The sequence below is a fragment of the Vulpes lagopus genome, chromosome 10 (genome assembly GCF_018345385.1).
Source record: "Vulpes lagopus strain Blue_001 chromosome 10, ASM1834538v1, whole genome shotgun sequence".
NCBI classification, from domain to species: Eukaryota; Metazoa; Chordata; class Mammalia; order Carnivora; family Canidae; genus Vulpes; species Vulpes lagopus.
This window is the reverse complement of record NC_054833.1, coordinates 66,271,418-66,285,419: the sequence shown is the minus strand read 5'-3', so window position 1 is coordinate 66,285,419 and position 14,002 is coordinate 66,271,418. Positions and strand designations below refer to the sequence as shown.

The following is a 14,002-nucleotide window of genomic DNA, read 5'->3' as shown; positions in this document are numbered from 1 at the left end:
TTCCCGCAGCGCTCGCCTGGTTCTCGAGGCCTGCTGCGGCAGAGGAGGAGGAGGAGCGGCAAGGAGCGGGCGGGGCCGCCGCCGAGGGCGCGGCGGACGAGGCCGAGGCCGAGATCATCCAGCTGCTAAAGCGAGCCAAGGTGAGGCGGCCTTTGTGAGCGAGGCCTGATGTTGGCCCTTGCGGGTGCGCAGTGCTCGCCCCAGTTTCCCGAAGACTGGATGGAGGGTCCGGGGGAGGGGGAGTGGAATTGCCTGGAATTCGATGGGTCATGGTTGGGGGGGAGGGGGGCGGTGTTGGCATCCATCCAGGCTTGTCAGACTCCGGAGCCTGCAGTCAGACCGCTGCAGTCTCCAGTGCAGATGGAGGTGGCACCACGGGCGTCGCTCTTTTATCCGAGCATTAGCAGAAATGTGTGTGTTACCATCGAGCCGGCCAAGACGAAGGGACTGGCGTAAGGGGTTTGGCACGTATGTTGTGTCCAGAAAATGCAATTCAGTGCCGGTTGTGCATGGTTTGGTTCTGTTCATTCTGAAGTCTTCCTACTCTCCACATTCTTTTCTATTTTGTCCGCAGGTTATTTCGTTTCTACCATGGGGCTCACTATACCGCCTCGGTGCTAAAGACGCCCAGATTTATAGTCCTGTACTGCAGTGTGTTACTGACATGCCCTCTCCACGTTGAGACCTCACCTACCCCTCACACTTGACTCTTGATCTCAAAGGCCTCCCCAGCACATTGCCTTCACCATCTTCCATTTGCTACCATCTACCCAGTTTTTCAAAAGGCCCAGAAACCTCGTAGTCATTCTTAAAACCTGTGGGTACCTTACCCACTGCTTCTCAGTACATTTACACCCCGACAACAAATCCTGTTGCCACCAAATCCAAAATAATTCTGAAATCCACCCTTTTATATGTCCTCTGCTGTCATCCTGGCCACATAGCCACTGCCTGGCATCAAAAAAAAAAAAAAAAAAAAAAAAAAAGATGGGGGAGTGCCTGGGTGGCTTATTCAGCTAAGCCTCTGAGTCTTCTCAGGGGAGTCTGCTTGAGAGCCACCTACCCAACCCACACCACAGGTACTCTCTCTCTCTCTAAAAATAAATAAATCTTAAAAAAATACTTAAGTTAAAATAAAAATGCAAATTGGATATTACCTCTTTGCCTAAATATTTTGAGTGACTTCCCACTGTGTTATAGAATCCAAACTCCTTACCATGGCCTGCAACACCGTGTATAACCTATGCCATTGTGCCATGCCCACCCATTTGGAAGTAATCCTCTGGCTCACCATCTCCACTTGTGTTTCCTTGGTTGATTTTTGAAGGCCATTCTCTTTAGCCTGTAAGGATTCAGTTCATCCTCTACTCTCTGGGTCTTCTTTCCCCATAATTCCTGGATGACTCTTTCTCATCCTTCTTTCCTTGGTTTAACTGTCACTTTCTCCAAAGGCTTCTGCACTCCCAGTTAGAGGGGACTCCTTTACTATTCCTCCCTATTACTTTTTTTCAGGGTTTTTATCATTAAGTTTATTTATTCTCCAGGATTACTCCTGGAGGAAGTAGGAAGGGAAAAAGAGGATGTAGGGCAAGCAGCTTCCTTATAAGATGCAAAAATTGCTCAAGTTCCCAGTGTCTGCATCTTTTGGCAAAAACTTGGTGTGGCTACACATAGCTGCAAGGGAAGCTGACCCTCCCATCACTGTTGTAGACTTAAACCCTGGTACATAGTTGGAATTCAGTAAATACTTGACGAATGACTAGCTAGCTGTCTTCTGTGTGTTGGGATGTATGGCCATATCCACTTTAGGTAGCACATACATCTGCTTCTTTACATTTCATTTTCTATTGTTTTCTTTGTTTTCTCTTTTCAGTTGAGCATCATGAAAGATGAGCCAGAAGAGGCTGAGTTAATTTTACATGACGCTCTTCGTCTTGCCTATCAGAGCGATAACAGGAAGGCCATCACTTACACTTATGATTTGGTAACTCTTCTAACCAGTGTGAGCCACTGATGATGAAGGGTGGATGCAAGATAGCTCTTTTACCCTCCTAACCTTCAGGATGTTGTAAAGCTCTTTGGTTTTTATTTTTACTAAGTTTTCTCTTGGTTTCAATTTTTTTTGGTTTTCAGTTACCCTTGAGTACTAAAATTTTATTACCCTGCGCTATATGAAGTCTAAATCTTAGACCCAAAATAAATATTAGTATTTGTTTTTTCAGTGATGAACAGATCTACATTTGGTTTGTCATCAGCAAGATTGTGCAGCTGTTGACACTCATGCTATTGCTATACTTTGATTTTAGCAAATTAGTGACAAACCTTTCTCTTTGAAGTATTTTTTTGCTTAGAGGGTAAAAGCAAAAGGGAGTCATTAACTTAAAGGTTTTGAAATAAGTAGAACGCAGTGCTCTAAACTAAAAAGCAATTTGTAATTTGCTTTCAGATGGCCAACTTAGCATTTATACGGGGTCAGCTTGAAAATGTAAGTAAGTAAATCACTTTGTGGTATTTTGAATTTGTGAAGGACTGGCTTCAAGGGAACTCTATTAGAAAGGGTATAGGCAATGCTGTAATAAAGAGACCTTAAAACAGAGTGATTCAAACAAGAGGGTATATTTCTCTTAATGCATTATTCCAGAGGTACCTATGCACTGAAGAAGGGTAGGTACCTTTGCTCCATGAAGTGGTGCACATGCCTGAGTTCCTTTTAAGATCTATTGTCATCTGGGGATCCCTGGGTGGCGCAGCGGTTTGGCGCCTGCCTTTGGCCCAGGGCGCGATCCTGGAGACCCGGGATCGAATCCCACGTCGGGCTCCTAGTGCATGGAGCCTGCTTCTCCCTCTGCCTGTGTCTCTGCCTCTCTCTCTCTCTGTGTGACTATCATAAATAAATTAAAAAAAAAAAAAAAAAAGATCTATTGTCATCTGCATAGGTAAGCTGGCTCACCTCCAGTCTCTAGGAAGGGAAGAAGAGGACAGAAGGGGCAGGCAGCTTCCTTATAAAATAGGATTTAAAGATTGTTCACGTTCCTTCTATCTGCATCTCTTGGTCAAAACATCATATGACTATACCTAAGTGTAAAGGAGGTAGACCTGTTAAAAACTGAGGAGATTTTGTAACTAAAGGGAGAGTGAATAATTAGGGGATAGTTTGCAGTCTCTGCCACAATAGGTTTAGATGACAAGTTAATTTCTGAAGTTGGTTTGTACTCATCACAAAAGAGTTTTTAAGGTCTCTAGAGGATGGGGTCCTGGTAATTTTGTCTGTTTTCCCATCTCAAGGATATTTTTCTCTGTATATGAGTGTGTGTGTGTGTGTGTGTGTGTGTGTGTGGTCTTTTACAAGTGAGTAATGCATCAGACTAGTATTTAGAATCCAGGATCCTATAGATGATAGGGCCCAAGTAAAAGAAAAATCTTTTCCTTATGCTTTCAGGCGGAAAAACTTTTTAAAGCAACAATGAGTTACCTGCTTGGAGGGGGCATGCAACAGGTGAGGACATTGCCTGGGATTGGGCCCTAGCTGAAGCAGTTTTCAAAATAGTTTTGCTTCCTAAAAACTCCACCCAGCCCCCAACATGTGCTATGGCAAAAAAAAAAAAAAAAAAAAAGGTAGATTATTTTTTCCCCTCAGAACTGTGTAACAACGAGTAATCTTTCATGTGAAAACATGATTGTTGAGGGATTCAGTTGCCTAATTCCTCCAAAAGGAGAAAGACGTTTGCTTTTAGGCCAAGTCAGTCTATATGTTGATCAGAAATAATCTGTTAGGAAATTGACTTGTGAATTTTCTTCATTTCCTTTCTCCCAACAGGAGGACAATGCAATCATTGAAATCTCTCTAAAGCTGGCCAGTATCTATGCTGCTCAAAATAGGTAAGTGTAGTTGGAATCTAGGTGTGGCAGCGCCCAGGGAGTTGGGTTGTGGGCAGATAACTTTAACCCTGGAATGTTACATAGTTTTCATTTAGCTTCTAATCATCTGGGTCTCAGAAAAACTGAATGTGGCACTGAGCGTGTTCCCTCCCTCATCTTCGAAATCTTTAGTCTTCTAGTTTTACCCCACTGTTTCTAGTAGCCTGCTGAATGGGGCATACAGCCCTGTCACATCTGGCTACACTGTGACAAAGCTAATCAAGTTTTCTGTTCCTATTTGAACTGAGAAGGGAAGTTAGAACCTTAACTCCTCCTAGGAGAGGGGAGAACAGTATAAAAGCTGTTGGGGAAAAGTACTTGGAAGGAACCATTTTTGGTACATGGATCAACAAACCAGGAAGTTAGATGCATAGTTAGTTGAGTGACGAGGGAGTTGGTATGGGAGTGTCTTAGTGGCTAGTCCAGTAGGCAGTGTTTTTAAAGCATGTAAAGGTGATCAGGTAGCAAGTTTTAAGAAGAGTGAGCTCTGGATAAATAGGATAGGAAATTGGGGTTAATTTAAAAGCATTAGATTGAGTCCAAATTTCTGTAAACAAGAAAGAATCTTCCTGCTACATAGGAAAAGCTTTATAAGGTAATTTGGACGTGTGCTAAAGGTCCCAGGAACACTGACGAGTGAGGCCTGGTGCCTTTCATTCTCTCTAGGTGGAGTTCAAAGAAGAAACAACTAGGATGTAAGAGAACTCCCAGAGAGTTACATATTTTGGAGTGCATTTAAGGGAAGACATAAGAGTAGCTTTTCCTTAGGTTTTCAGTTACTATGGTAGTTGGGTACCAGAGGTTTGGAATGACATCAAACCTAATGCTGTAACAAGAGTGCTCGTTAAGGCCAGGGCCCCTGGCACTGGTCCCTGCTGCCCTAGTCACCAGCTCTTCATTCTCAGCAGAACCTGCTTGTTGCCTGCATTTGGTTGGACACTGGATGGGCTCGAGCTTCTGAGGGCCTTTGACTTCAAGTCTTTTGAGGAGTATTAAGGTTGGCCTGTGCTGGGGAGCATTGCAGCTGGGATCAGTCTCTTGGAGGGGTGACAAACAACTGGATGTCGACGGGCTATGAACTTCTAGGATAAAAAGAAGCCCAAAGCTAATCACAGTGGAGAGTTAAGACGAATTCATGGTCTCATACAGGTGAAAGCCTATGTAGTAGCCCTGTTAATTAGCCTGTTAGTTACTCTACTCTTCTCAAAAGTATTTTTCCATTGAGTTTTATTAAGTGAAGCATGAGACAATTAATGTGTAACTAGACTGGGGGCTGAAGAAGGCTGATATTCGTAGGGAATTATTTATGGACATTTTGCTCTGACTAGAAGCATCTAGTGGGCAACCTCCCCCTATTCCATGTCCTGGATGGATAGGGTCCCTCCTGTCAAAGTTTAGGTCTAGAGAAGCTTCTGTTCTGAGAACAGAGTATAAGAGTGGAGTCATCTCCCCTGGCAAAACACTAGGGGAGGGATGAGCTTTGTAGTGTCATTTCTGCTAAGAAACTAGAGCCAAAACAGAGGAGAAGAACCAGGGCTGAGCTTCTGGATAAAGAAAGAATTTCTGTCCCGTCTGTGCATCTCTTTATAGAAACCAGCAGTTGACACTTCTTTTCTCCAGAGTCCGTCTGCCTGATGTTTGGTTGTCCTCTTCATTTGATTGAGGGTCCTGGGCTAGAGTCAGGCTAAATGCCTCTAGTGCCATAGCCAGGAATTCCATTTATGTAAAAGAAGCTTTGATTAAAGATTTACAGGTTGGAAAACTAATAAACAAAGCTAACCAGCCACTCTAGAAATTGCACTAAGGTCAGTAGTTAGCATCTTTAGTACAGGTGGCCTTAGCCTCTGTTCATATTAGTAATACTTTGAGCAGGTGTAAGGCTTTCCTAAATGGAGAAACTGACTCACTGGAAACCATTAGTGGGAGATGCTGGAAGCTACTGGTTTTGCCATTTTTAAAGATTACATCAGCATTCTTAGCTTTTTATGTCTTAGATTAGGTTAAATGGGTGGCTAAAGAAAAACTTCTGCAAAATGGCAGATTGATACTCCTTAGAAACTTTAAGCAACATTCCTTCTTCCCATCTTATACTTTCTGTGTTGATAATGCTCAAACCCATCTGGGAAAATGCGAATAAAAGAGGAGTTTGTGAAAAGGTGAACAGCCGATTGCTGATCTTTGCTTTACAGACAGGAATTTGCTCTTGCTGGCTATGAATTCTGCATTTCAACTCTAGAGGAAAAAATTGAAAGAGAAAAGGAATTAGCAGAAGACATTTTGTCAGGTAGGGAAACCTGACTGTTTTCTGGACATTGCCATTTTGCCACAGAGCTTCACTGTTACACTGTGATAAAGGGAAAGGTACCTGAATTGGGGGAGGGCAAGTTATCTATTTGGGGGAATTATGTGGCTGTTCTTAAGATCTCAGTAGAAGGTTTGGGCTAAGATGTTTTGTTTATATAACTTGACCACTGTTTGCCTTTTTTAACCCTTTGGTAACATGTTTGTAATTTACTTGTTGACTTTTATTATATATAACCTCTAGAAAATTGGGGAGCAGAAAGGGAAGGTCTTTTTCTTTTCTCTTGGTTCAGCTACCAGTCACAATGCTATTTAATTACCTTTTGGTTCCAGATATGTACCAAGTTATAAAACATGAAGAGAATCTCAGGTTTTTTAGTTGATCCTCACTTTGGAGGAAAGAACATAAAGAATGATGTTAGGAACAGAGTAGGGTAGTCGGGAAGCTCTCTAGCTCTCATCCATTCAGGTTTCTTAATATGGTTTGAAATATTGGGAATTTTCAGTTTCAACATTCATTTGGTGATATTTACTTCACATGTGCTCTGTGCCGAGAGCTAGCAAGATGCTAGAGAAACAGTGGTCAACTCTTGTCCTTAAAGCAATACATAAAACTTTTTTTTTTCTTTTAAGATTTTATTTATTTATTCATGAGAGACACACAGAGAGAGGCAGAGATACAAGTAGAGGAAGAAGCAAGCTCCCCACTGGGAGCCCGATATGGGACTCAATCCTGGGACTCCGGGACTCTGGGACCACACCCTGGACTGAAGGCAGATGCCTAGCCACTGAGCCACTGAGGCACCCCAGCAATACATATGACTTGAAAGAGTTAACTGTACTCTGTTGTTTTCCAGTTCTCTCTGTTTTTTTTTTAAAGATTTATTTTAGAGAGAGAGAGAGAGTCTCAAATAGACTCAGCACTGAGCACAGAGCCCAGCACAGGGCTTGATCTCATGACCCTGAGATCATGACCTGGGCTGAAACCAAGAGTCTACCTACTGTGCTACCCATGTATCCCTCTTTCAGTTCTCTCCTGAACATAAACTGATTTTTTTCTTCCATCACTCTGCTGAATCCCCCTTTATCAGGTCACAGGCTCCCAATCCTTAGCTTACCTATTCTGTTTACTAGCAGCTCTGACCCAGGTGCTGGAAATACTTTATTCACTTGGCTTTTGGGACACCTCACTGGTCATTCACCTTCCCCTTTGCAAACTCTAAAGTTAGCAGACCTTGGGGCTCACACCCTAGGAGATAACATTTAGTCCCATACCTTTAAATATCAGTTACACATCTTCATCCCCAATTTACACATGGACTACAGACATAAACCGGGTAAGATTGTTTACCTGACATCTTGACCTGAATGTCTAGTGGTCATTTCACACTTATGTCTGAAGTGGGTCTCTATTTTGGAGAGAGACAGAGAGCACAAGCAGTGGGAGAGGCAGAGGGAGAGAGAGAATCCCAAGCAGACCCCAAGCTGAGCACATAGCCTGACATGGGGTTCTGTCTCACGTACCTAAGATCATGACCTGAGCCAGCACCAAGAGTTGGACACCTAACCAACTGAGCCACCCAGGCGCCCCAGGTCTCTTGATTTCTGCCACTCAGAAACTTGTTTCTCTGTCAGCCCAGTCAGAAAATGGCACCACCATTCACTCAGTTGTTTTAGCCAAGAACCTGTGAATTACCTGTGATTCCTTCCTCATTCCTGATGGTAATTCATCAAGTCATATTGAATCATCTGTCAAGGTATATCCACGTCAGACCACATCTCTGGGCTTTGGTCCAGGCCATTATTTTCTCTTGTCCGAACACCTGTAAGAGTCTCAATAGTTTTCCTGCTTTCCTGCACATGGTCTGTTATTCATGCAGCAGGCAGAATGGTCTTTTAAAACTGAATGCCTTTGTATCACTTTTAGAATAAATTTCAGGACCCATTGTGGACCTGTAAGGCCTTCCATAATTTGACCCCTGCCTGTTTTCCACATCATCTACTGCTCTCCCCTTGCTCATTCCACTTTGACCACCCTGGTCTTTTCCCTGCTGTTCTGTATAACCTTATTGCCATCTAAAGGCCTTTTCACTTGCTCCGTCTTCCTAGCCTGTTTTCCTATATCCTTGTGTGGCCAGCTCTTTCCATTCAGTTCTCTGCTCACTTCCTCACAAGGTCTACCGTGACTGAAGCAATGATCTTTTCCTACCTAGCCTTTACTTTCCTTCCTCATAGTTGAGAGTTAGGAGTGTGTGTATTGTGTGCTCATATTTGTATGACCATTAAACATGTATTTTCTGCTACAAAAATAGCAGAAAATAAAGACAAATGTTTTTAGTATTTGTCTTCCCTATCAAAGAAGGGTAGAGATTTCATCTGTTTCATGCACTGCTTAATTCTTGGTACTAGAGCAGTGCCTGCCACCTGATGGAGGCTCAGGAATTGTTGACTGTAAGAACAGAGGATCAAACCAGCACCAAGTAGAGATTCAGTGCTGTGTGGAAATGTTTTGAGGGAAGTCACAAGAGATGTAACAAGTCTAGCTATCACATAAGTCACTTTTGAACTATCCACATCCTTGCTATGTTTCATTTTGTAGCATTGACTCTAAACAGTTTCTTAAAAGTTTCTGACTCCAAAAGTAATACCAGTGCAATTAGGGAAATTTAGAAAAGCATTAGGAAAAAAATAATAAAGATCATCTAAAATAGTATTGAGAAAGAATTTACTGTTGATTTTTTGATGTATGTCTTTATAAGCTTTTCCCCCTATGCTGTTTACATTTTAAGAAATAAATTAGGGACTGTAATTGTATATGCTTTTTTTTAGAATTTAGTAATTATTTTGAAAACACCTTTTTCCAGGCAAAGGAGCTCTTGTTGGAGAGTGCAGACTAATTTCTATCATAAACATTGTTTTTTTTTTTTTTTTATTTTACTGGTTACATAATACAGAAAAATGTATTACATTTTGCTTTATCTTATTTTTTCTGAAGAAATATATTCCCACTCAATTTCATGTTACTTATTTTTTAAGATTTCTTTTAGAGATTGAGAGTGAGTGTGCACACACATGCGAGCAGGGGCAGTGGGCAGAAGGAGGGGGAGAGAGAATCTCTCCACGCCTGGTGCAGAGCTCAACATGAGCCGATCTCACAACCCTGAGACCATGACCTGAGCCAAGAATCTGATGCTTAACCAACTGTGACATCCAGGTGCCCCTCCCCTCAGGTTTAAGCAAATTAAATCCATTATTGAATTCATTTGCTTCTGATTGACATGACTAACTCTATCCCCAAAGTGTGTTACTTCTGGTCATGTAAAAACTAGGTCTAGGGTACTCATTTGGTTCCTTGTGTTAATTACTGAGGAAATGCCCATAAAAAATTAAGTGAAAATAGCAGATTACTAAACAGTATGGTTTAGTTTTCTTGAATATGTAGATTAAATATAAGCATAGAACAGGGCTGAATGATACTAAAATATAGATAGTGATTATCTCAGGTTGGTAGGTTTATGGGGATGTAGGTCTTGTGTTTTTCTGAGTATTCTGTTTTTGGAGCAAAATTTTTAAAAAATTATTTTCTTACATAGTATAAGAAGTCCAAGAATGTTATAAGAGTTAATTTAAAAATAACATTTCTTTGGGCACCTGGGTGGCTCAGTTGGTTCAGCATCTGCCTTCCGCTCAGGTCAGGGTCCCAGGGTCCTGGGATTGAGTTCCACGTGGAGCTCCCTGCCCAGTGAGGAGTCTGCTTCTCCCTCTCCATCTGCTTGCCACTCCTGCTTGTACTCTTTCTCTCTCTCAAATAAAGAAATAAAATCTTTAAAAATATAAAAATATCATTTCTTTGCCACATGTCTTCCTTGAGTCCTTTTCAACTCTTAACCAATTTCTTCTGGTATTTTCTTTCATATTTCTAAAGAACAAAATTCTTATGTTTAGAATCTGCTAATTTACAGAAAAGTGAACATTTAGTGCAGTTTTGGTTGTGTCTGTGTTATTATGAACATTACCAATAGTGTTTGTTGTTGAGCCAAGTAACATGATTGTGTGATTGCATTTGCATAAAATTTTGTATTTACTCTGAAGTCAGTAGTTAACTAGGTGTTTTTGATGCTTGCTTTTTATGTGTGTGACCAATTTTGTTAACTGTAGTACTTGCTCTTCTTTGTTCTGAAGCTATCCTGGAGCTCTGGGTGCCTGTCTGCTTGCTGCTCCCTGGTATAGATGTCTGCAGCCTTCAGCGCTTACCTTCCTGTCCCGTGCTTAGTCATTGACTGCCTTTTTCTTTGCTTGTCAGCTCCCACAGTTTTTAATCTTTGTCCTCTCCCTTGATTCTCCTTCTTTTTTTTTTTTTTCCTTGTAGCTCTCTGTTTTGTCCTTTAACTTTGATTTTAGTGATATTTTGGGAGGGAGTAGAGATAAGTGCATGTGTTCAGTCCATAATGGTCTGTCTGCATGGAAGTGACGTCTTCTGTGACGTCATAGGTGGGGTCCAGATCTCTTTCTTTGGGATAGTATCTTAGCACTGAAATTCCAGGTCAAAAGCAGCACCTTTTAAGGCTGTTGATGAATATCACAAAATTGCCCTCAAAAGGACTGTGCTAATTTACATTTTCTGGTTCTACTAATTTATGTGCTTTGTGACTTTGGCCAAATTAATTAATCTCTATGTGCTTTTGATTCTCAGAATGGGAATAAGAGTTATACCCTCTTGTAGGACTGGTAGGAAGATTGAGAGTTAATATCCATAAAGCACTTAGAACAATGCCTAGTACAGAGTAGCTACTCCAGTGTTAACCATTGTTAGTTTTCATTATTGTGATAAGGCAGTATGCCCCTTCTCCCCAAAACTCATTGATTTTTATAACCTCTGCCAGATTGATCATATGGCAGTGATGTCTTAACTAGCATTTCTTTGATAAGCAATAAGGTTGATCATTTATTGGTGGTGTTCTGTTTTTTGTTTTTGTTTTTTTTTTTTTTTTTTTAGTGTATTTATTTATTTATGAGAGAGAGAGAGGCAGAGACATAGGCAGGGGGAGAAGCAGGTTCCCAATAGGGAGCCCAATGTGGGACTCGATCCCAGGACCCCAGGATCACACCCTGAGCCAAGGGCAGGTGCTCAACCACTGAGCCACCCACACATCCCTATTAAGGATAGTAACTCTGTCCTGTCGAGTTTTTTCTGTTCCCTTACTCATCTGTAGAGTTCAGAGTTTTGAGTATTTTTATTTGTTTATTTTAATTAAAAAGAAACGTGAAACTAAAATTTGTATAGTTTAAAGAATAATGAGAAGAACAGGCAATAATCCAACACTAACAATACCTTTGCAGCCTGTGTGTGTCTTGCCCCTGTCCCATTCCCCTTCCCACCCCAGAGACAATGTACTACTCAATCTTGGGTAGTTTGTGCAGGTTTCTTTTTAAGATTTATATAAATGGGGATGCCTGGGTGGCATATAGTTGGTTAAGTGGCTGACTCTTGGTTTCAGCTCAGGTCATGATATCAGGGTCCTGGGATTGGAGCCCCATGTCGGACTCTGAGTTCAGTTGGGGTATCTGCTGGAGGTTCTCTCTCTCCCTCTTCCTCTGCCCCTTCTGCACACATATGTGCTCTATCTCTAAAATACATAAATAAATCTTTAAAAAAATTAAAATTGATATAAATGAATCACAGTATGACTTGCACTTATTTTCCTTTAATCTTTTTGGAGTTAGATCTGAGTTTGTTTTTGTATATTTCCTTTGCTTTTATTCTAAATAACTATCTAGACTTACTTAGAATAGCTTATTCTATATGCCAGGTTTTCTAGGATTTGAATAGAGGCAAGTGAGGCAGAAGTTCCTGCTTTCGGAACTTAACACTTCGGTATTTTTCAACTTTGAAACCAGATAAATATTCAGATCTTTAAAGTTTCTTTTTCCTTATTTCTAAACTTTTTTTTTTTTTTAAGATTTTATTTATTTATTCATGAGAGACACAGAGACAGAGAGAGAGAGAGAGGGGCAGAGACACAGGCAGAGAGAGAAGCAGGCTCCATGCAGGGAGCCTGATGTGGGACTCGATCCCGGGTCTCCACGATCACACCCTGGGCTGAAGGCGGTGCCAAACCACTGAGCCACCTGGGCTGCCCTATTTCTAAACTGTTAACATAACTTTTGAACACATCTGAGGTTTATCTTGGTGTGATATTGGTGACTACTTTCTTAAAGATGATCATCTCTCAGTGTTACATGCTTACTATAAATTAGTGTACGCTTGTGTTTTGGGGTTTTCCATTCGATTCATTCATCTGTTGGCTCTTATAACAGTATGCGTTGTTTGAATTATATGGTAGCATACATTTGAGTTATATAGTAAACAGATTTCACACATGCTTCTTTTGTAAAATTCCCTCCCATTTTATTTTCACTAAATTTTTACATGAATTTTAGATCATTTTGTCAAATCCCCAAAGTGCTTTGAGACTGAGTTATTAGATTTGCATTATGTTTTTTTTATCTTTTATTTAAAGATTATCTTTATTTGAGAGGAGAGGCCAAGTGCCTGAGATTTACATTATATTTTTAAATGAATTTGGGAGATTGCCATCTGAACAAGTTAGCATGTCGCTGCAAGTAGCAAAAAAATTCAATTGAGTTAAGCAGTAGGGGCACTTACTATCTCATGTAACTGGCAGTTTAGTGAAAAAGGGCAGGCTGTTGAGTTACTCGACACCTGGCTCATGGAAATCCTGAAGGAGGAGATTCTATCCATCCTTCCTCATTGGCATTCTCCATGTGTTTAGGCTTTCTCTTTGTACTCCCCTTATGGTTGAAAAGTGACTGTATTAGGTTCCAGAAATCTCATCCAGAAATGGCAATGTGCAGAGGAAGAGGAAACTTCTTTGGTGTTTTTCTTAGAATCTTTACTACAAGTTACCATGTAGATTTATCCTTACTTCTCATTGGTTACATTGGAATTTGGTTACATGGCATTTCTAACCCAGGCCTTGACAGAAGAAGTGAGATTAGCATGACTTTCTAAAACCGACCAGGATCCATTCTTAACAGAGGATGAGATTCCTCTTTGCTTGAATCATGTGAAAAAAGGTGTGCGTGCTAGAACAGACAACAGCTCTGTTAGCAAGAGTAGTCACTCAACTACACTATCTTTGCAACACAGGCACACCTCAGAGGTGTCATGGGTTTAGTTCCAGACCACTGCAATTAAGTGAATACTGAATACAGTGGGTCAAATGAATTTGTTTCCTAGTGCATATAAAACCTTACATTTACAATGTGCAGTAGCATTATGTTTTAGAAATGTACATACCCTTAAAAAATGTACATATCCTAATTGAAAAATACATTATTGCTAAAAACTGTTAACTGTCATCTAAACTTTCAGGGAGTCATCATCTTTTTGGTGATGGAGGGTCTTGCCTTAGTGTTGATGGCTGCTGATGGATCAGAGTGGTGGTCACTGAAGGTTAGGGTTATGGTGGCAATTTTAAAAAACAAGATAATGAAGTTTGCTGCATTGGTTGACTATTCCTTTCACGAACAATTTCCCTGTAGCATGAGATGCTGTTTGATAGCATTTTAGCCTCAGTAGAACTTCTTTGAAATTAGAGTCAATCCTCTCAAACCCTGCTGCTACTGCACCAAGTTAATGTAACATTCAGAATCCTTTGTGGTCATTTCAAGAATTTTCTTTTCTTTCTTTTTTTTTTCATTTCAAGAATTTTCACAGCATCTTTACCTGGAATGGATTCCATCTTAAGAAACCACTTTC

At 40.8% G+C, this 14,002-nt stretch overlaps 1 protein-coding gene across 2 annotated transcripts in view; it reads left to right on the top strand.

The window, feature by feature from the left end:
• Positions 1-14,002, top strand: part of TTC19 (tetratricopeptide repeat domain 19) — a 40,082-nt gene that overhangs the window by 384 nt on the left and 25,696 nt on the right. For both annotated transcript variants that reach the window (XM_041770184.1, XM_041770183.1), the window contains exons 2-7: positions 10-140; positions 1,874-1,984; positions 2,447-2,485; positions 3,440-3,496; positions 3,818-3,879; positions 6,108-6,202. In XM_041770184.1, the coding sequence (XP_041626118.1) occupies positions 10-140; positions 1,874-1,984; positions 2,447-2,485; positions 3,440-3,496; positions 3,818-3,879; positions 6,108-6,202 (495 nt within the window). The remainder of the gene's footprint in view (positions 1-9; positions 141-1,873; positions 1,985-2,446; positions 2,486-3,439; positions 3,497-3,817; positions 3,880-6,107; positions 6,203-14,002) is intronic.